General features: G+C 40.0%; 1 protein-coding gene across 2 annotated transcripts in view; it reads right to left on the bottom strand.

Annotated features, from left to right (window-relative positions):
* The window catches only part of LOC106603663 (opioid-binding protein/cell adhesion molecule), a 379,546-nt gene that overhangs the window by 66,593 nt on the left and 287,932 nt on the right, over window positions 1–25,021 (bottom strand). For both annotated transcript variants that reach the window (XM_014197611.1, XM_014197610.2), the window contains one exon: window positions 18,364–18,599. In XM_014197611.1, the coding sequence (XP_014053086.1) occupies window positions 18,364–18,599 (236 nt within the window). The remainder of the gene's footprint in view (window positions 1–18,363; window positions 18,600–25,021) is intronic.

Here is a 25,021-nt window from a genome sequence, read left to right as displayed (position 1 = left end):
AAGATGCTCTCAATGGTGCAGCTATATCACTTTTTGAGGATCTGAGGGCCCATGCCAAATCTTTTCAGCCCCCTAAGGGGGAAGAGGCATTGTTGTGCCCTCTTCGCGACTGTGTTGGTGTGTTTGGACCATGATAGGTCCTTAGTGACGTGGACACCGTGGAACATGAAGCTCTCGCTGGTTCCAAACTTATTCCATTTAAGAATGATGGAGGCCACTGTGTTGTTGGGGGCCTTCAATGCTGCAGAATTTTTTTGGTACCCATCCCCAGATCTGTACCTCGACACAATCCTGTCTCGGAGCTCTTAGGACAATTTCTTCAACCTTATGGCTTGGTTTTTGCTCTGACATGCACACATTCATTCCAATTAGACTGGTTTGGATTTCTCCCTGACCTATTTGGCTGCCATATTCACCCCATTCTGGAACTTTGAGGTTCTATGACAACCCCTCTAGTAATTGAATATGATTTCCATGGTCTATCTATACCCTGATGTGAAAGTGTATTTCTTTCTCATAAAACACATCTCTAATTTAGTTGTGCGTAAAATCATTTAATTAGGATTGTGTTTTTTATATCAAATTGCCATGGAAACGTGAAAAAGCAGGGAGCTATTGAAGTAGTGATCGACAGCATCCACTTGAAAGCAAACAATTCTCTGAGACGCAAGCTAGTGAATTTCACTTCAATCCCTGTCTGCCCCTGAGAGATGCCACCAGAAACCCAGAGAATGAAAACTAACTAGACCCCTCAACATTGATATTAAATCTGCGCATAGGCGATAGATGTATTTGTGGACTTTATTATAATTACTTGCCTATTACTACCTCCGGGGGATCATGGAAGCTAAGCTGTTTGTGCAGAACATGCTGAGTGAACATAACATTGGGTTTGTGTGGCAATTGCCACTTCCCTTACACTCTTATACTGTTATTAATGGGGCTGCGTTTATGGCAGTGGAATGGGCTGCTGCTTCATCACCCCCGTTAAAGTGGGTCATTTGGGCTGCTCTCACTTTATTAGAGGTTCAGGGAAAAGCCATCAGCATGGACTAGTTAATTGCATTTGCTGTCTTTGCTGTTGTAAACAGCACGTCACCAGTCTGTTGTAGATGTGCAGGCATTTGTCTGTAAAAAAATGCAGACATTTTACAGAAATTTATGATTTGTCGAAGTCAACACAAAAACTGTTTTAATCTGTGCTAGACTTCTTTGAGTTGATTTTGCTTGGGGAAAATCTTTGGCTGTGTGACATCCATATGTATACGTGCAAGGTACAATCCCCTTGGATTTCTTCACATTTTATTGTTACAAATTTGAATTAAAATTGAATGTCATTTATTCATGTCAACCAGGAAGAAAAATTGGAAATATTTATTTTTAAAGATTAACAAAAATGTAATAACAAAAAAATAGTCATTGAATAACTATGCAGTTCCCTGAGTCAATAGATGTTAGAAACACCTTTGGGATCAATTATAGCTGTGAGTCTTTGGAAAGTCTATAAGAGATTTGCACACATGGATTGTGCAACATTTGCCCATTATTCTTTTCAAAATTCTTGAAACTCTGTCAAGATGTTGGGGATCATGGCTAGACTGCCAAGTCTTGCCATAGATCTTCAAGTGGGTTTATGTCCAAAAAGTAACTTGGCCACTCAGGAACATTCACTGTCTTCTTGGTAAGCAACTCCAGTGTAGATTTGGCCTTGTAGGTGTTGTAGGTTATCCTGTGGAAAGGTGAATTCCTTTCCCAGTTTCCGGTGTAAAGGAGACTTTTCCTATAGGATTGTGCCTGTGCTTAGCGCCTCCCGTTAATTTTTATCCTGAAAAACTCCTCAGTATTTGCCGATGTCAAGCATACCCATACCATGATGCAGCCACCACTATGCTTGAAAATAAGGAGGCAGTTGTGTCGGATTTGCCCCAAACATAAGGCTTTGCATTTAGGCCAAAAAGTGTATTCCTTTCCATTTTTATTGCAGTATTACTTTAGGGCCTTGTTGCATACAAGAATATTTGGAATATTTCTGTATATTGTCCTCATAGTAACATCCCTGAACAGTTGTATTCCTGTCCTGCAGCTCAGTTCAGAAGGACGAATGTATCTTTGATGTGTCTGGGTGCTTTAATATATAATAAAAAGCATCTGCCAATCAGTGACCTTCTTAGTGAGGATTTTTAAAATCTCCCTGGTCTTTGTAGTTGAATCTGTGCTTGAAATTCAATACTTGACTGAGGGACCTTACAGATTTACGTGTGGGGGACAGAGGAAGGGTCAGTCATTAGAAAATAATGTCAAGCCTTATTATTTCACACAAAATATAATGTAATTTGTAAAGCCACATTTTACTCCTGAACTAATTTATGCTTGCCTAAACAAAGGGGCTGAATACTTACACAACAACTACATTTTAGTTATATTATTTTTGATCTTCTGTGAATGAAATTCGAAGCAATGCTAGATAAAAAGCTCTTAGGTTTTTAAAAAGTGTATTATCTTAATTTAAAATGTTTCCAACACGCAATGTAATTGTTCTGAACAGCAAGCCGACCCACGGGTTGAAAGAATGTTTTCATTCAGACCACCAGCTGATTTTTATGCAGCTCACCAGCTGGGAACCATTGGTATTCTACCCCAAGCAGGACCCTACTAATGATTAGCAGATAGGCAATCCCATGCTTCAGCCTATTTACAGTGCATTCAGAAAGTATACACACCCCTTGACTTTTTCCACATTTTGTTGTGTTACAGCATGAATTGCAAATGGTTTACATTTAGATTTTGTGTCACTGATCTACACAATACCCCATTATTTCAAAGTGGAATTATGTTTTTAGAAATGTTCACAAATTAATAAAAAAGGAAAAGCTGAAATGTCTTAAGTATTCAACCCCTTTGTTATGGCAAGCTTAAACTTCAGGACTAAATTGTGCTTAACAATACGTTTCATGGACTAACTATGTTCAATAATGGTGTTTAACATGATTTTTTAATGACTATCCCATCTCTGCACCCCACACATACAATTACAGTGCATTCAGAAACTATTCATACCTGTCACGTTGGCATGACGGATCAGGAGACAGACGCAGGAATGTGTAATAAGGGTTTTTATTAAGCCCAAATTACGGCGTGCCGTGTAAAGGCACAGGGACGAAGACCAAACAAACACGCAACAAAACACAGGGTTGAACCCCAAACAAAAGAGCGAGGAGTGTAATGAATACTCAGGGAGAAAAATGTGTAGATTCACACGTAGAGCGCGGCAGATGTTTATTAAGCCTTCGCAGAAGGCAGGAATTGTGGTCACAGGCAGGGGACAGGTGTGCGTAATGAATGTTCCGGAGGGATCCGGAATTCTTTGCAATATTACTTTAGTGCCATGTTGCCAACAGGATGCATGCTTTGGAATATTTTTATTCTGTACAGTTGTCCTTCTTTTCACTGTCAATTAGGTTAGTATTGTGGAGAAACTACAATATTGTTGATCCATCCTCAGTTTCCACCTATCACAGCCATTCAATTCTGCAACTGTTTTAAAGACGCCATTGACCTCATGGTTAAATCCCTGAGCGGTTTCCTGCCTCTCCGGGCAACTGAGTTAGGAAGGATGCCTGTATCTTTGTATTGACTGGGTGTATTGATAAACCATCCAAAGTGTAGTTAATAATTTCACCCTGTTCAAAGGGATTTTTACCCATCTACGAATAGGGGCCTTTCTTTGCGAGGCATTGGAAAACTTCCCTGGTCCTTGAGGTGGAATCTGTGTTGGAAATGTACTGCTCGACTGAGGGACCTTACAGATAATTGTGTGGGGTACAGAGTTGAGGTAGTCATTCAAAAATCATGTTAAACACTATTATGTTTAACATTGCACACAGAGTAAGTCCATGCAACTGATTATTCGAATTGTTAAGCACATTTTTATTGTTGAACTTATTTAGGCTTGCTATAACAAAGGGGTTGAATACTAAATGTAATACATTTTAAATTCAGGCTGTAAAACAACAAAATGTGGAAAAAGTTCAGGGTTGTGAATACTTTCTGAATGTACTGTATCAGTAAGGTCCCTCAGTCAAGCAGTGAATTTCAAGCACAGATTCAATGACAAAGATCAGGGAGGTTTTCCGATGCCTCGCAAAGAAGGGCACCTATTGTTAGATGGGTGAAAAAAAAGCAGATATTGAATATCCCTTTGAGCACGGTGAAGTTATTATTCACACTTTGGATGGTGTATCAATACACCCAGTCACTACAAAGATACAGGCACCCTTCCTAACTTAGTTGACCTGAGAGGAAGCAAACCGCTCAGGGATTTCACCAGGATGCCAATGGTGATTTTAAACCAGTTACAGAGTTTAAATGGTTGTAATAGGATAAAACTGAGGATGGATCAACAACATTGTAGTTACTCCACAATACTAACCTAAAACACAGAGTGAAAAAAAGGAAGCTTGTATAGACTAAAAATGTTCCAAAACATGCAATAAGGCACTAAAGTGATATTGCAAAAAAATGTGGCAACATCCAACATAGAGTATCACATCACCACTCTTCATATTTTCAAGCATGGTGGTGGCTGCATCATGTTATGGATATGCTTGTCATCGGCAAGGACTTTTTTGTAGGATAAAAAGAAAAGGAATAGAGCTAATCACTGGCAATGTCCTAGAGGAAAATCTGGTTCAGTCTGCTGGGAGACAAATCCACTTTTCAGCAGGACAATAACCTAAAACAGAAGGCCAATTATATATTGGAATTACTTACCAAGACAATATTGAATGTTCCTGAGTGGCTTAGTTACAGTTTTGACTTAAATCGGCTTAAAAATCTATGGCAAGACTTGAAAATGGCTGTCTAGCAATTATCAACAACCAACTTGACAGAGCTTGAAGAAAGACTCAGTTGTAATATATATATATATATAAAAATAAAATAAATCACTAATATATTTTGATCAAATAAGTATTCAACCTTAGGTTAGTATTGTGAAGTAACTACAATGTCGTTGATCCATCCTCAGTTTTATCCTATTACAGCCATTGGTTTGGTAACCAGTTACAGCCATTGGTAACTGGTTTAAAATCCCCATTGGCATCATTGTGAAATCCCTGAGCGGTTTCCTTCCTCTCCGTCAACTAAGTTAGGAAGGGCGCCTGTATCTTTGTAGTGACTGGGTGTATTGATACACCATCCAAAGTGTAAATAATAACTTCTCCATGCTCAAAGGGATATTCAATGTCTGCCCCCCCCCCCAATCTAACAATAGGTGCCCTTCTTTGCGAGAGACAGTCATGTCATATCTTTGCGAGAAACAGTCATATCAAACCACACTCCGAAAGCAACTCACATTTAAATTCTGTCAAGGCCGCTACCATTTCTTAATGAACCAAATCTAAAACGAGGCCAAATCAGGAAGTGCAGTCGCCCTTTAACCTTTACATAGGTGCTTTGCCTTCGGAAAAAAGCCAAAAAGAAAGCTTGGCAAAATAGCCTTGAATGTGCTCCTGGTGCACGCCCACTCTAATACAGTCTTACTATGTAAATGTTAACGGGAAAGCAGTGAAAAGCAGACCATATAGCCGTAGAACTCAGTAGGTGAGAAATTGATGAAGAGAGCACCTCTTAATGTGTTACACAAGCAAAAGCTTAGAAGCTGGCTCCAATTTCTATTCTCCTAATGTTGCCTGAATATTTCGAATGCCTCATTACTTGCTTTGATGGACTAGAGAAGAGGCTCCTCTCCATCCAATAATGAGTCCTAAAGCTTATTACGCCAATGTGCATTAAATTGAGAGGCCAATCCTTTTTCTTTTAGACACCCCTTATGCTAGAGAGGACTCAAGACTAATCTAAAAACACAGTCACATCATTACATTTGAGGAAACCATAGAGGATCCAGTAGTCTGTTTAGAGGGCTTTAACATTGAATTGATTTACACCTGCCCTTTGACACATCATATTGTGCGTGACATTTTTCTCTGGAGAAAGCATACGTTTCGAGGCCACCCCGGAATGGCCATCAGAATTAAAGGCCTCTTCACTATGTCTAATATGAGTGGCCAGTGCCATACCAAGCACCCCACGATCAGGGTCCATGCACATTCGCCACGTGGGCCACCACTGTTGGGAAGGCTTAACGGATTAGCGTTGTCTCGAAGCACTCACCGAATCCCATTTACAGGCAATTGAATCCACATGTAATTTCTGTCAGATACGACCCATCCTTATGCTACATACTCTTATCTAAGTTATAAATCTACTAAAATGTAAAATTAGAGAACAAAGCGGTAGTTGGTGCCAGTTACATGGTTTTAACTAGACAGCACATGTTAATATAGTATCTATGAAAAAATTATTTGAGATCAAACAACAACCTCATAGATAAACATTCCAAAATGCACTTGCTCTGTATCACTTATTAATAACTCATATTTAACAAAACAACGTAAATCATTCACGTTAAACCAACAGATTTAAATGGCAGTCCCATTTGATTTGTATGGATTGTAGGGGTGTAACGGTTCCCCAAACCCATTTGAGTTCAGGGTTTGGTTTCAGTACAGCAGGAAAATTAAATGCCATTCACAATGTTCAGCATTCACAATGTTCCTGGAATTGTCTGTTGTGACCAGATTGTTATGTTGGGCCTCTCAAGTTTCCACTCTGATGCTGCCTTTGTAACCATGTGGGAGGTTGGAATTTACCAGTTGTTAAGTTGCAAATATCAGTTGGATGCAGTCATGTGATTTGAACTTGTTGAGAAATGGCAATTTGCTAATGGCCAACAAGCTGTGTCAACCATAAACTAAAAGTATAGCTGTCATGCTTGCATACAAATTATAGAAACAACTTTTGTAGATTGCGATTTATAATTATACATTTTTTTGCATTCAATTGCCGAAAATGCTGTTATAGAGTCCATTTCCTTAGTAGGTGATGTCAGAGGTCACCATGTGGGAGAAGTGGGTGCTCAGGTTGATAGACAAGTTTCCCATTAGTAATTACCAGTTTGAGGGCCGTTTAAGGGGATTTTTCCCAGTCGTATGTGGTAAATCCCTATATCCCACTTGGTTACGAACACACCATGACACTGCCTCCTTCAGTGCCAGATGTACACTTATGACTCTCATAAAGGAGTTGTGACTCTCATAAAGGAGTCGTGTCTCTCCCACTGCGGGGTAATGTGATGGGCACTGTTAAGTAAGCGAAACACAGGGTGCATTGGCCAGTTCATTGAAAACTTGGTTTGCTTGCATTATATACGGGTACTACCTGTTTGCTGAAATAAGTGCAAGAGGGAAGTTTGTAACGTGGCCCGAGCACTTTCACGAGGTGCTGAAACCCCATATTTGCAGCTATAAACTAAAGACTGTAAAAAATATAAACATAGCCTATCTATCGCTCGTGTAATTTCTTTGGCCCGGTCAGAGTCAGCTACCAAGGGCTGCTTGAATACAGAGGGGAGACATGTTGTGATGCTCCAGTATACTGGGGTGATGTCAACGTAAATGTGTCGACATATTTGAGGTGTTGGCAGTTGCATAGGCTATTCCCGTTGAGCATGACATACCGTTAACGTTTTATCCACAACTCTCTGTCCATCGCCGTTGTAATCTACTGGGGAGCCAACATTTTCCAAACTGGAGTTAAACGAAGATGCAGGATCCTCCAATTCTGGATTATCAACCCCACCACTCACCATCGTACAGAACTAGTTCCGGCTGCGTCTTACAAAATGACAGTTTGCTGCGTCAATTCATTTTATATATTTTTGTTATGTATTCATTCGGGTTCACAGCATGGACCAAACCGAGGTTCCCATACACCCCTAATGGATTGTGATGTCAAGTAGATTTTGAGATGTGGTGTAAATATGCCTTTCTCTCGTAGCGTAGATGCTTTAAAAAGCAAAAATGACAGGTATTCCAGTGTGTTAGAGGAGGCTATGCTGGTGTAATCTATTAGTTGTGTGACCCATTCTAAATGATTCGATGTGTGACCCATTCTAAATGATTCCCATGGGCACTGTATTGAGTATAGTATTGAGTATATGATCAGCAAACCTAATTCCCTTTTACTTCTGAGTCACTGTCTGCACTGGTGTGATGGCAGTACATCCCATGGTACCAAAAGGGAGTTAAACATTGCAAAACACACCTGGCCCATCTCTGCACCACAACTCAGCCTCATTTTCTAGCTGCTATTACCATGAGTTTAACAAATCTGAGAATCAGAATGCACTCAAATTTATAGGGGTATCGGTTGAGCTCTTTTCCACTCCTCACATCCCCGCTCTTTTCCACTTCCATCAACTCTAGTACTGGAAGTAAACTTAATAAGGTATGCAGCAAAGAGCTTTACTTTAGATAACATATTCCTTTTGGTAGTGTGTCTTGAATGCAGTTGGCTCAGGTTTAGCTTCTCCGTACAGTCACCATGGAAGCAGGTGCCTTATTCCTGGTGGTATCAGTGGACAAGGTCACTTGGCTGATTGACGTTTCCCTCTGGACTGGAGGCCTTCCCTCTGTGCAGGTTAACATGGAACTCCATTTCAGTGGCGGTGGTAGACGGGAAGGCCTGCGGGGGCCAGAAGGACCACTAAGGCAGTACTGTCCTTATAGACTTCCCAATCTCTCTCTCTCCTGCCGTAAAGCTGGGTTCCTACTTGGTTGGCTGACTACAGTTTTTATTACTACTAATCCTATTACGCTGGCTCTGACGCTTGACTGATGTGGCAGGGCTTGCAAACTAAGGGAAACCCAGCTGCCCAGCTGCAAGCATACCAGACGAGCTAAATGCCTTCTATGCTCGCTTCGAGGCAAGCAACACTGGACGATGCATGACGGCACCAGCTGTTCCGGACGACTGTCTGAGCTTGCTCTCCATAGCCGATGTGAGTAAGACCTTTAAACAGGTTAACATTCCCAATGCCGTGGGGCCAGACGGAATACCAAGTGTCTTCAATGACATTTTCAACCTATCCGTGACCTGGTCTGTAATACCAACTTGTTTCAAGCAGACCACCATAGTCCCTGTGCCCAAGAATGCCAAAGTAACCTGCCTAAATGACTAATCGCACCGTAGCACTCACATCTATAGCCATGCAATGCTTTGAAAGGCTGGTCATAGCTGACATCAACACCATCATCCCAGTCACCCTGGACCCATTCCAATTCGTATATCACTTTAACAGATCCACAGATGACGCAATTTCTATTGCGCTCCATACTGCCCTCGCCCACCTGGACAAAAGGAATATCTTTGTAAGAATGCTGTTTATTGACAACAGCTCAGCATCTAACACCATAGTGTTACCAAGCTCATCACCAAGATCAGGACCCTGGGACTGAACACTTCCCTCTGCAAATGTGTCTGGGACTTCCTGACGGGCCGCCCCTAGGTGGTGAGGGTAGGCAACAACCCATCCGCCAAGCTGACCATCAACGCGTGGCCTCCTCACGGGTGTGTGCTTAGTCCCCTTTTGTACTACCTGTTTACCCATGACTGCGCCGCCACACACGACTCCAACAACATCATCAAGTTTGCTGACGACACGACGGTGGTTAGACTGATCTACGGCGACGATGAGGCAGCCTATAGGGAGCAAGTCAGAGACTTGGCAGTGTGGTACCAGGACAACAACCTCTCCCTCACGGCTCATTCCATCTAATTTCAGCAAGCCATGTCAACCAACATTTCAGATCGTTCTGAAAGCGTTTCTGTAATTAGAAACAGATAAGATTAGCATTCCTGAAACATTATTTTGTTGAATTTATAATTTGATCTCTGAGAAATTAAGCTAAATTAATTGCACCCAAAATTACAATTTTAATTTATAGGATTCATATAATCTTCAATAAATATAGTACATAACATCTTATTTGGACCATCATTCGTCCTAACGATGAGTAAGACATGAGGAATCCAATAAAATTATCAATAGCCACCCACAGACCCCCCACGCCAATTCCACCCCAACAACCAGTATAAAGTATCAGTTCTCTATGTCTGACAAGTACTATGAAGCTGCTGCTTGGAGTATTGCCTATTCAAACTTTGTAATGTATTGCTGGTGATGTTTTATTCCCCTGTTCAGAGAAATCAGCCATTGAAGTCACTTGCATTCTTTACCATAAATTAGTGTGAAAGTACCAAGCTTTGCCTACTAGATGCTGCAGTTCTGTCTATTCCCTTATATCCATTTTGCTGGTCTCTTTATGTTTATTAAATAGATCACAACATTTTCTTTGCAACTTTGGGTAGAAAACCAATTGCTTTTGCTCATGATGAAAATAAATTGTGTGGTCAAGCCAGTTGTTGGGGTGGGAATGGTGTGGGGGTCTTTGGGTGGCTGATAATAATTTATTGGATTCCTCGTGTCTTACTCATTGTTAGAAAGAATGATAGTCCAAATCGAATGTTAGGTACTATTTTTATTGAAGATTATATGAATCTTATAAATTAAAATGGCCAATTTGGGTGCAATCAATTATCTTAATTTCCAGTGCTGTAGTGGAGCGGGTCGAGAGCTTCAAGTTTCTCGGTGTCCACATGGTCCACACAAACCATCACAGTTGTGAAGAGAGCATGACAGCGCCTCTTCCCCCTTAGGAGGCTAAAAAGATTTGTCATGGGCCCTCAGATCCTCAAGAAATGTGTGGTACGTCACTGGGACCCTAGCTCCCTGCCATCCGAGGACCTCTATACAATGCGGTGACAGAGGAAGGCCCAAAAAATTGGCTCCATCCTCTCAAGCCATAGACTGTTCTCTCTGCTACCGCACGTCAAGCAGTACCAGCGCACCAAGTCTGGAACCAATAGATGGCTACCCGGACTACCTGCATACTTACCATGACACCCCAACACACACGCACACACACGAATACACTACATACGCCCACAAACATATAACATGTGCACCCATACATAATTATGCCACACACACACACACACACGCTGCTGCTCCACTTACGCTGCTGCTACAGCTCAGTCTATTATCTATCCCTGTTGCCTAGTCACTTTACTCCTACCTACAGTATATTTACATGGCTACCTCAATTACCTCATACCCCTGCACATTAACTAGGTACTGGTACTCTTGTTATATACCCATTTTTATTTTTACTCGTTATTGGTTATTTACTGTGTATTTATTCCTCGGGTCACTATTTATATATATATTTTTACTTTATCTTTAACTCTGTATTGTTGGAAAGGAACACGTAAGTAAGCATTTCACTGTTAGTCTACACCTGTTGTTACGAAGAATTTGACAAATACAATTGATTTAGAAGTGTTTAGTTAGGTAAGGGAGATGATGGACTTTTGGCTTTTAAGTGAAATAGACCATGTTGGTATAGCCCTCCATCTATTGTTTTTCTTCATGTAATTAATTAGACTACATTTTCACATTTCTGAAACATCTAGAAGCACACTTTCACTTGTTAGTAAGAGTTCATTGGGTTTTCTTATAAAGAGACTTACAGACAAGTTGATCAGGTATGGAGTGTATCTCAGTATGAAATGCCAATGAAATAGGTTCAGCATCTTTCAATGTAAGGGTCACATGAAAGACCTTTTAATGTTATAAAATGTCTATACAATACAATGCTTATTGTAGTAGAGATAAATGCCTTTGTAGAATGGCTTTTTGTTGATGATATTCCAGAGGTGAGCTATTTGGTAATCGTTCTATTCTGCCTTCTGTGGTTTTATGTTAAAAATCCATATCAATGTTATAACTCACAATAGATACACATGGTGAGGCTTAACATGACCACGCCGCCGAGCAGTGTACAGCCGCAGGGTACTCCCGTTTCTCCTATGTTAAATTGCCTACTTTACTCATAACCCGACAATGGCTGTATTCTTTTTTTTTTATCATTCTATAAACATTTTGTATATGCTTGGTTGGTCGTTTTTAACATACTTCCATGTCGTCTTAACCTGTTATGGCTAGGGGGCAGTATTTTCACGGCCGGATAAAAAACGTACCCGATTTAATCTGATTATTACTCCTGCCCAGAAACTAGAATATTCATATAATTATTAGCTTTGGATAGAAAACACTCCAAAGTTTCTAAAACTGTTTGAATGGTGTCTGTGAGTATAACAGAACTCATTTGGCAGGCCAAAACCTGAGAAGATTCTGTACAGGAAGTACCCTGTCTGACCATTTCTTGGCCTTCTTGATTATCTCTATCCAAAACAGGGGATCTCTGCTGTTACGTGACACTTCCTACGGCTCCCATGGGCTCTCAGAAGGCGGCAAAAAGCTGAATGATATCGAGGCAGCCCCTGGCTGAAAAACATTAGCGTGTTTGGATAGTGGCCGGTCACAGTACTATGAGACTCAGGCTCGTGCACGAGGGGATCCCATGCTTTTATTTTCTTTCTCTTTGTATGTAAACACGCTTTCCCGGTCGGAATATTATCGCTTTTATACGAGAAAAATGGCATAAAAATGTATTTTAAACAGCGGTTGACATGCTTCGAAGTACAAGTACGGTAATGGAATATTTAGATTTTTTTGGTCACAAAATGCGTCGTGCTCGTGACCCTTATTTACACTTCGGATAGTGTCTTGAACGCACGAACAAAACACCGCTATTTGGATATAACTGGATTATTTTGAACCAAACCAACATTTTTTATTGAAGTAGCAGTCCTGGGAGTGCATTCTGACGAAGAACACCTGACCAAACTCTAGTAAATCGGAGTTTGGTCAGGGCTAAACTTGGTGGGTGTCAAAATAGCTAGCCGTGATGGCTGGGCTATCTACTGAGAATATTGCAAAATGTGCTTTCACCGAAAAGCTATTTTAAAATCGGACATATCGAGTGCATAGAGGAGTTCTGTATCTATAATTCTTAAAATAATTGTTATGTTTTTTGTGAACGTTTATCATGAGTAATTTAGTAAATTCACGGGAAGTTTGCGGGGGGTATGCTAGTTCTGAACGTCACATGCTAATGTAAAAAGCTGGTTTTTGATATAAATATGAACTTGATTGAACAAAACATGCATGTATTGTATAACATAATGTCCTAGGCGTGTCATCTGATGAAGATCATCAAAGGTTAGTGCTGCATTTAGCTGTGGTTTTGTTTTTTGTGACATTATATGCTAGCTTGAAAAATGGGTGTCTGATTATTTCTGTCTGGGTACTCTGCTGACATAATCTAATGTTTTGCTTTCGCTGTAAAGCCTTTTTGAAATCGGACAGTGTGGTTAGATAAAGGAGAGTCTTGTCTTTAAAATGCTGTAAAATAGTAATATGTTTGAAAAATGGAAGTTTTTGTATTTTTGAGGAATTTGTAATTTGCGCCACGCCTATCATTGGATATTGGAGCAGGTGTTCCGCTAGCGGAACGTCTAGATGTAAGAGGTTTTAACACACTACATCATGCTTAAAAACACTTTGAACAGATATACCTTTGCATGGAATATAGGCCACAATTACCAGCCAAAGAGCAGATTCTGACTGACTTACTTCAACGAGCTAGCTAACCCTGCCTTTAAGATGCCGAAAAGCTATTGCGTACCATTTTGTCTGAACAATACTGGGAGAAAACACCACCAAATTAAGTTTAATCAACTGCCCAAGGACCAGGTTAGACGAACCTCATGGTTTCCGCAATGATGATGATGATGATGGGCTGTGGGCTCCGGTTACTCGATACATTTATGTGTGTTCGAAGCACTTCATCACCGGTAAGTCGCTAACACTTGTTTGTATCTAACTAGCTATGTGTATTGCATAAAGTTTGCTAGTTAGCTTGTGAAAGATTATTGGAATCTGTGTGGGTAGATGTACAGGTTGGATGACTGACAATAGTGAAGGTGAACAGGTGGTCACGGGTCAGGTGACAGAGGAATGGATGAGACTGAGGCAGGAATTCCTTTAACCACAAAGTGGTATATTTACTTGGTAGTTTGTGTTGATTCATGGACGCACAGAATGTGTGGGTTAGACGGAGTTGAGGAAGAGAAGGCAGCGTGGTCGGGCGGTGGTGATTTCCTCCATTTAATGAGTTGAGATCTGTCCGACATTTCCACCTGACCTAATTAAAGCACCCCTGGCCCAGCTGAGCAAGTGGCCATGAATTAAAGGATGATTCCACCAACTCCATGGGCCTTTCTACAGCTTGTATAAAGGACTAGTGAGATGAATTTGTCCAAATAACAGCTATAATATTCTTCAACACTTGTATATTTATGCAAACCTGGAGATTCCACCAAATAGGTATAGATATTTCCTTAGTCTACTTTGGGCCATTTGGTAGGGTTGTCTCCCCAGCTGGTCTCCGGCAAGTTGAATGGACATATAGACAAGCCAACAAGAATCAACTTTTCTAAATACCTTGTCTGTTCAAGGGCAGGCAAAGACCGGAAGTAGTTACGCAACATTTCTAAGACTAGCAAATTAGATTGAGATTAACGTCAGCTAACCGGTGAAACAGCCGGTTGGTGTTGGTGTGACAGCCAAGTATGTTAATAAAAGACGTGCCTCTGCTGAAAACGTTTATAGAAACGACAAAAAAGTGTCCGTTTGCTTAGGATGGGCGTAACGGGAGTACCCTACGGCTGTACCCTACTTGGGGGCGTGTTCACGTTATGCCACAACTCGCCTTGTGTATCTATGTGAGATCAGGTTTGAGAAACAAGTTAGAATGACTAAGAATTTTTCATGACATAATAACTAATAGAGATTCCAGGTTGAGAAGCATGGATGAAGGTTACAGCTATAAAATCTTACTAAGAAACAGAAGTGAATGTTATGAATTTCTGACAAAACATGGCTTCCAATAAAGTCTGGCTTTTCTGTGAAAGTGGCATTGATGTCTTGTGAATACAAACTGTGATTCACTCACTTATCTCAGTTTTAAATAGTTGAGAGATAATTGTAGTCAAATGCTGCTTCTGCAACAATCAAATGACCTTTGTCCCCTTATAAAGCCCTATTACAATGCTTCTTTGTGTTCTCTACAAAATGAAAAGCTCAAAGTTTGAGGCAAAATCCAAGTTTAAGGTTTCTGTCTGGCGCTCCTGTACATTCTCCTTCGTTACTTGTCCCCTATTGAATTACTTCTAATCAATATCACAGATTGATGTTTTGGAAGTGCATGCAGTTTTCGCAAAGATATGGTTTTCCAGTTGGCTTCATTCTAAACCAAAATAGACGCAGTTTTGACATTACAGCAATATCCAAGCAGATCATAATCCAAAACATCCATTTGCAGAAATACATGTGTTTTACTGTAACTCTGCATAAGGTATACTGTAATTGTAGAGAGACAAGAACAATTCTACTCCTACCTCTTCCTTGTGTTGTATAAATAGGCAGGAAGGCCGAGAAAGCAGTGCGGTACCGTTTAGAGCTTGCAGGAGAGAAATGTGATAGCATTTTTTTGTGAAGCATTTCATGGCTAAACACAGCATGAAATATTAAAAGCTGAGGTGCAGTGAAGGGCTGCCGTGCTGTGTTGGTTTCCGTGAACCAACGGCCTGGCGCCCATGAGTCACCTTCACTCTCACACAGCAATTCTCAAGAGTGCTGCTCTCCAGGAGAAGTCTCTTTGGATCTAACAATAAAAGCACCCGACAAGTTCAGCCATGTTGTACACACCAACTTAAGAGTTGTGCAGTATCTTAGAGGGTAACATTTAGGAAAATTAAAAGTAAAGGAAAAAGTCTGCCATCATAAAACATGAAGTATTGTTTTTTTTTAATCTGATTTCTTGTGTGAGTTTTTTTTCTATATCCTAGACCAAACACCTTTACAATCTAATAGTGAAGTGTGCGAAAATATTATGAGGTAGAATTAAAATCAATCCGTGCCAAAAGCTTCCACTACTAAACCACAATAAATCTAATCAAATTTGATTTGTCACATGCGCCAAATACAACAGGTGTAGAATTAACCGTGAAATGCTTCCTTACGAGCCTTTCACAACGATGCAGAGTAAAAAATATATATACGCTACCGTTCAAATGTTGGGGTCACTAAGAAATCTCCTTGTTTTTGAAAGAAAGAAATACAGTATAGACATTGATAATGTTATAAATGACTACTGTAGCTGGAAATGGCAGATTTTTATGGAATATTTACATAGGCGTACAGAGGCCCACTATCAGCAATCATGACTCCTGTGTTCCAATGGCACGTTGTGTTAGCTAATCCAAGTTTGTCATTTTAAATGGCTAATTGATCATTAGAAAACCCTTTGGCAATTATGTTAGCACAGCTGAACACTGTTGTCCTGATAAAAGAAGCAATAAAACTGGCCTTCTTTAGACAGTGAAGAGGCGACTCCGGGATGCTGGCCTTCTAGGCAGAGTTGCAAAGAAAAAGCCATATCTCAGACTGGCCAATAAAAATAAAAGATTGGCCCCAGTGATGTACTGGGCCGTACACACTACCCTCTGCAGCGCCTTATGGTCGGATGCCGAGCAGTTGCCAAAAAAAAGAAGAACACAGACACTGGACAGAGGACCTCTGCCTAGAAGGCCAGCATCCCAGAGTCACCTCTTCACTGTTGACGTTGAGACTGGTGTTTTGCGGGTACTATTTAATGAAGCTGCCAGTTGAGGACTTGTGAGAAGTCTGTTTCTCAAACTAGACACTCAAATGTACTTGACCTCTTGCTCAGTTGTGCACCGGGGCCTCCCACTCCTCTTCTGGTTAGAGACAGTTTTTGCTGTTCTGTGAAGGGAGTAGTACCCAGTGTTGTACGAGATCTTCAGTTTCTTGGCAATTTCTCGCAAGGAATAGCCTGCATTTCTCAGAAAAAGAATAGACTGACGAGTTTCAGAAGAAAGTCTTTGTTTCTGGCCATTTTGAGCCTGTAATCAAACCCACAAATGCTGATTCTCCAGATACTCAACTAGTCTAAAGAAGGCCAGTTGTATTGCTTCTTTAATCAGAACAACAGTTTCCAGCTGTGCTAACATAATTGCAAACGGGTTTTCTAACGGGTTTTCAATTACCCATTTAAAATGATAAACTTGGATTAGCTAACACAACGTGGCTTTGGAACACACGAGTGATGGTTGCTGATAATGGGCCTCTGTACGCCTATGTAGATATTCCATTAAATATCAGCCATTTCCAGCTACAATAGTCATTTACAACATTAACAATGTCTACACTGTATTTCTGATCAATTTGATGTTATTTTAATGGACAAAACAAACCTTTGAACAGTAGTGTATATATTAACACAAGGAATAAAATACACAAGAATGAAGCTATATACAAGGAGTACCCGATCAATGTGCAGGGGTATAAGGTATTTGAGGTAGAAATGCACATGAAGGCAAGGTAAAGTGACTAGGCATCAGGATAGATAATAATAAGAGTAAAATGAAGTACAGAGTAGCAGCAGCATATAATAAATTCATAACATATTATGAAGAGTAATTATACAGAGTAGCCGGAATTCCTTCCAATGATCTGTTAATTACAGTTTGGAATAATGATTTAAGTACAGTCATTTGTTCTGTGTTCAAGCCGCTGCTAATCTTTTAAGTAAATAACTGGCAATTATTTTATTTATTTTCCCAGTAATTAGTGTCAGGGCTAAATTCAATAGGTTAATGAGTAACAGATAATACATTGTTTTCTTAGAAAAAAGTTGCATTTTCAAATATGACAATAAAGAACCCTTGGGGACTCTGTTGAGCAAGAAATAGACATTGCCAAATAATGTCTAATGTCAATTATTTTATGATTCCATGCATACTGTTGTTTGTTGTGGCATTAGTCCCTTTCTAAATGCAAAGATCTTACATGTTTTAATAAAACGTCAAATGAGTGTGTCTACATGATCTGTACCACTAAAGCCGACAAAGGGCAGTGGTGCTAATTGTTTTTGGAAACTGAGTGAGAAGAAAATTGAGTTCACTGTAAATGATAACAAAAGTCCAGGTATCGACAGCTGATTTAGTAAGCCCTTGCACTGAAACGGGGCCACGGTATTCTCCAACTTGCTGTGTCCACCAAATCAATATCTATCAACGATCTGAAATTAAACCTAGATTAAATCCCAATTTCATCTCAGGGAGTCACGTTTGGCAAGTTTCAGATAATTAGATCATCCTGGCGAAGGCGACTAAGAAGTTTTCCTTCTCTTTATCTCTCATGCCTTCCCACCGGTTAAGTCAAAACAATCACAGTCCCGAGTTTGAAATATAGCATCTGCAAACTTAACACTAAAGTCAGTCAGACTACCAAGCAAAGACAGTGATATCTATTCAGCCCTATGCGTCTAGAAGGAAAATTGACAAAACTCTCATCACAAACCACAAGTGAACTATGTAAACGGACAGAATCTGAGAGAAGAAGAAGTGCAGTACCTTGAACGATGAGATGCACTTTGGATGATTTGGGTTTGTTGCTTGTGAGGATGGAGCACACGTAGGGCCCCTCGTCGTGTACATTCACATTCTGGATCTTTATGCTGTACTCTGTCACGGGTGTGTTGTCCATTCGGACCACTCGAGGGTCCAGAGACCACTTGTCAGCCCCCGCGTAGAGAATGGTGGTGCGGTTGAGCCAAGCCACCCGCGATACCTTGCTATCCACAGTACATCTGTGAGGAAAACAGAGAAAACAGAGAGAGGATGAGTGTTATGCATTCCAGCATATTTTTACAGTGTTCTATTGTGTCCATTCTGTTGTGAAGCACAATCGAGTGGTGTTCATCGAGTGATGTCTGACTGACCAAATCAAATCAAATGTTATTTGTCACATGCGCCGAATACAACACCTTACAGTGAAATGCTTACTTACAAGCCCTTAACCAACAATGCAGTTTTAAGAAAATACCTAAAAAAAGTAAGAGATAAGAATAACAAATAATTAAAGAGCAGGAGTAAATAACAATAGTGGGGCTTTATACAGGGGGTACTGGTACAGAGTCAATGTGTCAATGTGCGGGGCCCCTGGTGGAGAGGTAATTTAGGTAATTATGTACATGTAGGTAGAGTTATTAAAGTGGCTATGCATAGATAATAACAGAGAGTAGCAGCAGTGTGGGGGGGACAAAGCAAATAGTCTGGGTGGACATTTGATTAATTGTTCAGCAGTCTTATAGCTTGGGGGTAGAAGCTTTTAATTCTTATGGCTTGAATCTCGACAGCCAGTGAAAGTGCACGGCGGCAAATTCAAAACAACAAAAATCTCATAATTAAAATTTCTCAAACATACAAGTATTATACACCATTTTAAAGATAAGATTCTCCTTAATCCAACCACAGTGTCCGATTTCAAAAAGGCTTTACGGCGAAAGCAAAACATTTGATTATGTTAGGACAGCACCTAAACATGAAAAACCACACAGCCATTTTCCAAGCAAGGAGAGGTGTCACAAAAAACCAGAAATACAGCTAAAATAAATCACTAACCTTTGATGATCTTCATCAAATGACACTCTCAGGACTCAATGTTACAAAATACATGTATGTTTTGTTTGATAAAGTTCATATTTATATCCATAACCCCATTTTACATTGGCGCGTGATGGTCAAGAAAATGTATTCCAACCTAAACATCCGGTGAATGAGCACATCAATTTACAAAAATACTCATCATAAACGTTGATAAAATTTACAACAGTTATTGAAAGAATTATAAATACACTTCTCCTTAATGCAACCGCTGTGTCAGATTTTAAAATAGCTTTACGGCGAAAGCACATTTTTCAATATTCTGAGTACAGAGCTCAGCCATCAAAGCAAGCTATACAGTTATCCGCCAAGTTCTGGAGTCAACTACAATCAGAATTAGTATTATAAATCTTCCCTTACCTTTGCTGATCTTCGTCGGAATGCACTCCCAGCACCCCCACTTCCACAAGAAATTTTATTTTTGTTCGAAATACTCCGTTTTGTTCGCGCGTTCAGATCACTATCCAAAGGCATAACGCGTGAGCGTAGAACCAGAGCCAAAAAGTCAAATAGTTCCATTACCGTTCGTAGAAACATGTCAAACGATGTTTACAATCAATCCTTAGGGTCTTTTTAACATAAAACTTCGATAATATTCCAACCGGACAATATCGTATTCATTACAGAAGAAAAAGAAGGAGCGACGAGCAAGCGTGCCCGCAGAGTAAACAACTCACTGCTCTCAGGCAGTCCACTGATTGACTGAGCTCCTATTCTCTGCCCAGTAACAGTTGACGGATGAAACAAGTTTCTAAAGGCTGTTGACAGCCAATGGAAGCCTTAGGAAGTGCAAAATGACCCCACAGACACTGTAGTTTGAACAGGGATTAGATAGAAAAACTACAAGTCACTTCCTGGTTGGATTTATTCTCAGGTTTTTGCCTGCCATATGAGTTCTGTTATACTCACAGACATCATTCAAACAGTTTTAGAAACGACAGAGTGTTTTCTATCCAAATCTACTAATAATATGCATATCTTAGTTTCTGGGAGTGAGTAGCAGGCAGTTTACTCTGGGCACGTCAGTCATCCAAGCGACTCAATACTGCCACCATCCATAAGAAGTTAAGGAGCCTTTTGGACCTAGACTTGGAGCTCCGGTACTGCTTACCGTGTGGTAGCAGAGAGAACAGAGATGCACTTTGGATGATTTGGGTTTGTTGCTTGTGAGGATGGAGCACACGTAGGACCCCTCATCGTGTACATTCACATTCTGGATCTTTATGCTGTACTCTGTCACGGGTGTGTTGTCCAAATATGTATAGATGTTTATATAAATATATATATATTTACCCCAAAAATATATGGTGGATTGGAAATGATGCAGACAATTAAATTGATGGAATCAACAATTTATCCGTAATATTAACCTGTTATGGCTAGGGGGCAGTATTTTCACGGTTGGATAAAAAACGTACCCGATTTAATCTGGTTACTACTCCTGCCCAGTAACTAGAATATGCATATAATTATTGGCTTTGGACAGAAAACACTCCAAAGTTTCTAAAACTGTTTGAATGGTGTCTGTGAGTATAACAGAACTCAAATGGCAGGTCAAAACCTGAGCGATTCCTTTACAGGAAGTGGCCTGTCTGACCATTTCTTGAACTTCTTTGCCATCTCTATCTTTTACAAAGGATCTCTGCTCTAACGTGACACTTCCTACGTCTTCCATGGGCGCTCAGAGCCCGGGAAAAACCTGAATGTCGTCATCCCAGCCCCAGGCTGAAACACATTATCGCCTTTCTCAAGTGGCCGATCAAGGGACTGTGGGCTTAGGCGCGTGCCCTGGCCGCCCCCGTCTTTGTGATTTTTCTGTTTGCCGAAAAGGAGATACCCGGTCGGAATATTATCGCTTTTTTACGAGATAAATTGCATAAAAATTGATTTTAAACAGCGGTTGACATGCTTCGAAGTACGGTAATGGAATATTTAGAAATGTTTTGTCACGAATTGCGCCATGCGCACGACCCTGATTTACCATTTCGGATAGTGTCTGGGACGCACGAACAAAACGCCGCTATTCGGATATAACGATGGATTATTTTGGACCAAACCAACATTTGTTATTGAAGTAGCAGTCCTGGGAGTGCATTCTGATGAAGACAACAAAAGGTAATCAAACTTTTATAATAGTAAATCTGATTTTGGTGAAGGCTAAACTTGCCGGGTGTTTAAATAGCTAGCCCGTGATGGCTGGGGTTTGTACTTAGAATATTGCAAAATGTGCTTTCACCAAAAAGCTATTTTAAAATCGGACATATCGAGTGCATAGAGGAGTTCTGTATCTATAATTCTTAAAATAATTGTTATGCTTTTTGTGAACGTTTATCGTGAGTAATTTAGTAAATTGTTAGCAAATTCCCCGGAAGTTTGCGGGGGGTATGCTAGTTCTGAACGTCACATGCTAATGTAAAAAGCTGTTTTTTGATATAAATATGAACTTGATTGAACAAAACATGCATGTATTGTATAACATAATGTCCTAGGTGTGTCATCTGATGAAGATCATCAAAGGTTAGTGCTGCATTTAGCTGTCTTCTGGGTTTTTGTGACATTATATGCTAGCTTGAAAAATGGGTGTCTGATTATTTCTGGCTTGGTACTCTGCTGACATAATCTAATGTTTTGCTTTCGCTGTAAAGCCTTTTTGAAATTGGACAGTGTGGTTAGATAAAGGAGAGTCTTGTCTTTAAAATGCTGTGAAATAGTCATATGTTTGAAAAATTGAAGTTTTTGTATTTTTGAGGAATTTGTAATTCGCGCCACGCCTATCATTGGATATTGGAGCAGGTGTTCCGCTAGCGGAACGTCTAGATGTAAGAGGTTTTAACACACTACATCATGCTTAAAAACACTTTGAACAGATATACCTTTGCATGGTATATCTGATGTAAGAGGTTAAAGCTGATCCACTCCCTAATATTTTTTTTTTAACTATCATGGTCCAAACACTCCAAGACAGTCAAGAAGAGGGCACGATAACAACTTTTCCCCCTCAGGAGACTGAAAAGATTTGGCCAAATCTTTTCAGTCTCCTGAGGGGGAAAAAGGTGTTATCGTGCCCTCTTATATATGTATTATACATATATATGCATGTATTATACATATATATATATATATATATACACATATATATATATATATATATATGTGTATATATATATGTGTATATATATATGTGTATATATATATATACACACATATATATATATATATATACATATATACATAATATATATATATATACACAACACACACACACACACACACACACACACACACACACACACACACACATACATACATACATACATGATAGTTTGTTGGTGATATGGACACCAAGGAACTTGACACTCTTGACACGCTCCACTACAGCCCCGTCGATGTTAATGGGGGCCTGTTCGGCTCTCCTTTTCCTGTAGTCCACGATCATGTCATTTGTCTTGCTCACATTGAGGTAGAGGTTGTTGTCCTGGCACCACACTGCAAGGTCTCTGACCTCCTCCTTATAGGCTGTCTCATCGTTGTCAGTGATCAGGCCTACCAATGTTGTGTCGTCAGCAAACTTAATGATGGTGTTGGAGTCGTTTTTGGCAATGCAGTCGTGGGTGAACACGGAGTACAGGAAAGGACTAAGCACACACCCCTGAGGTGCCCCAGTGTTGACAATCAGCGTGGCAGATGTGTTATTGCCTACCATTACCACCTGGGGGCGGCCCGTCAGGAAGTCCAGGATCCAGTTGCAGAGGGAGGTGTTTAGTCCCAGGGTCCTTAGCTTAGTGTTGAACTTTGTGGGCACTATGGTGTTGAACGCTAGGCTGTAGTCAATGAATAGCATTCTCACATAGAATGTGTCCAGGTGGGAAAGGGCAGTGTGGAGTGCGATTGAGGTTGCGTCATTTGTGGATCTCTTGGGGCGGTATGAGAATTGGAGTGGGTCTAGTTTTCTTGCTCTATCATACTGGGCACATAGCATGCGAGATACACAGATTAAATAAAAACACTAGCACTGCAAACACTCAGAACAAAGATAGCATTAGTGCCTGGACTTTTCAGTCTCCCTCTTCAAGTTCCCCTTCCGAGACTGGCTGCCTGTTGAGAACAAGTGACAGGCTGAACCTCCCACCCACACAGCAACCACATCCTCAATATTCCACACACCAGAATTCAGTATTTTAGTCTATGATTGCCATGTGAGTGTACAAAAAAATCTGTGAAAATAAAATAATGATTAACTGGACCAAAAAAACATAAACGTTTATGTTTTAAAAATCTTAAATATTGCCAGGTTGGTTTTCACAGCTGTTTCACAAGGTGTTCATTAATGTACATTTTAAGGTATCCTTTGATTGTATTTATTTGTTCCACATTATTCATTGTTGTATCCTAGGACCTACAATAGATACATATATATTCAACCACAAGGGTGTACTAATAAGCTATGCGAGATAGAATAAAATGAATCATAATAGAGGACTACTGAAATTATATGATTATTCTTTTCACTCTGTCAATTAGGTTAGTATTGTGGAGTAACTACAATGTTGATACATCCTCAGTTTTCTCCTATCACAGCCATTAAACTCTAACTGTTTTAAAGTCACCATTGGCCTCATAGGGAAATCCCTGAGTGGTTTCCTTCCTCCCCGGCAACTAAGTTAGGAAGGACGCCTGTATCTTTGTAGTGACTGCATGTATTGATACACCATCCAAAATGTAATTAGTAACATCACCATGCTCAAAGGGATATTCAATGACCCCTTTTCGTTTTACCCATCAACCAATAGGTGCCCTTCTTTGCCAGGCATTGGAAAACCTCCCTGGTCTTTGTGGTTGAATCTGTGTTTGAAATTCACTGTTCGACTGAGGGACCATACAGATAATTGTATATGTGGAGTACAGAGATGAGGTAGTCATTGAAAAATTATGCTAAACACTATTATTGCAAACAGAGTGAGTCTATGCAACTTATTATGTGTCTTGTTTAGCACATTTTTACTCCTGAACTTATTTAGGCTTGCCATAACAAAGAGTTAAATACTTATTGACTCAAGACATTTCAGCTTTTAGTTTTTAATTAATTTGTAAACATTTAGAAAACATAATTCCACTTTGATATTATGAGGTATTGTATGTAGGCCAGCGACAATACATCTCAATTTAATCAATTTCAAATTCAGGCTGTAACACAACAAAATGTTGAGGTGTGTGAATACTTTCTGAAGGCACTGTACATTAGCGTCTATTTTCATACATCCAGTGTGTCTATTGATTGGTGGTAATTTTTGGCTCATAAATTGTTTTTATGCACACTCAACACCAAATTACATACATGAGGCTCATTAGAAATGATTCAAACATTCTATGGAAACAAAACGTATGCTTAGTATTTTGCAAATTAATTCTGTCACAATTATCATGATACATTGATTTAAATGTCAGCACCTGTGCTAAATTTCAATTTACAATGAGAACGTACGCCAAGTCCGATTTGCATATCCTTGGCATTCTCCAGTAGGCATGCTTTGTGGAAAAGCCCAGTCGAACCATTTATTTGAATAAG

Source organism: Salmo salar, chromosome ssa04, assembly GCF_905237065.1.
Source record: "Salmo salar chromosome ssa04, Ssal_v3.1, whole genome shotgun sequence".
NCBI lineage: Eukaryota > Metazoa > Chordata > Actinopteri > Salmoniformes > Salmonidae > Salmo > Salmo salar.
This window is presented reverse-complemented; position numbering and strand designations above follow the sequence as displayed.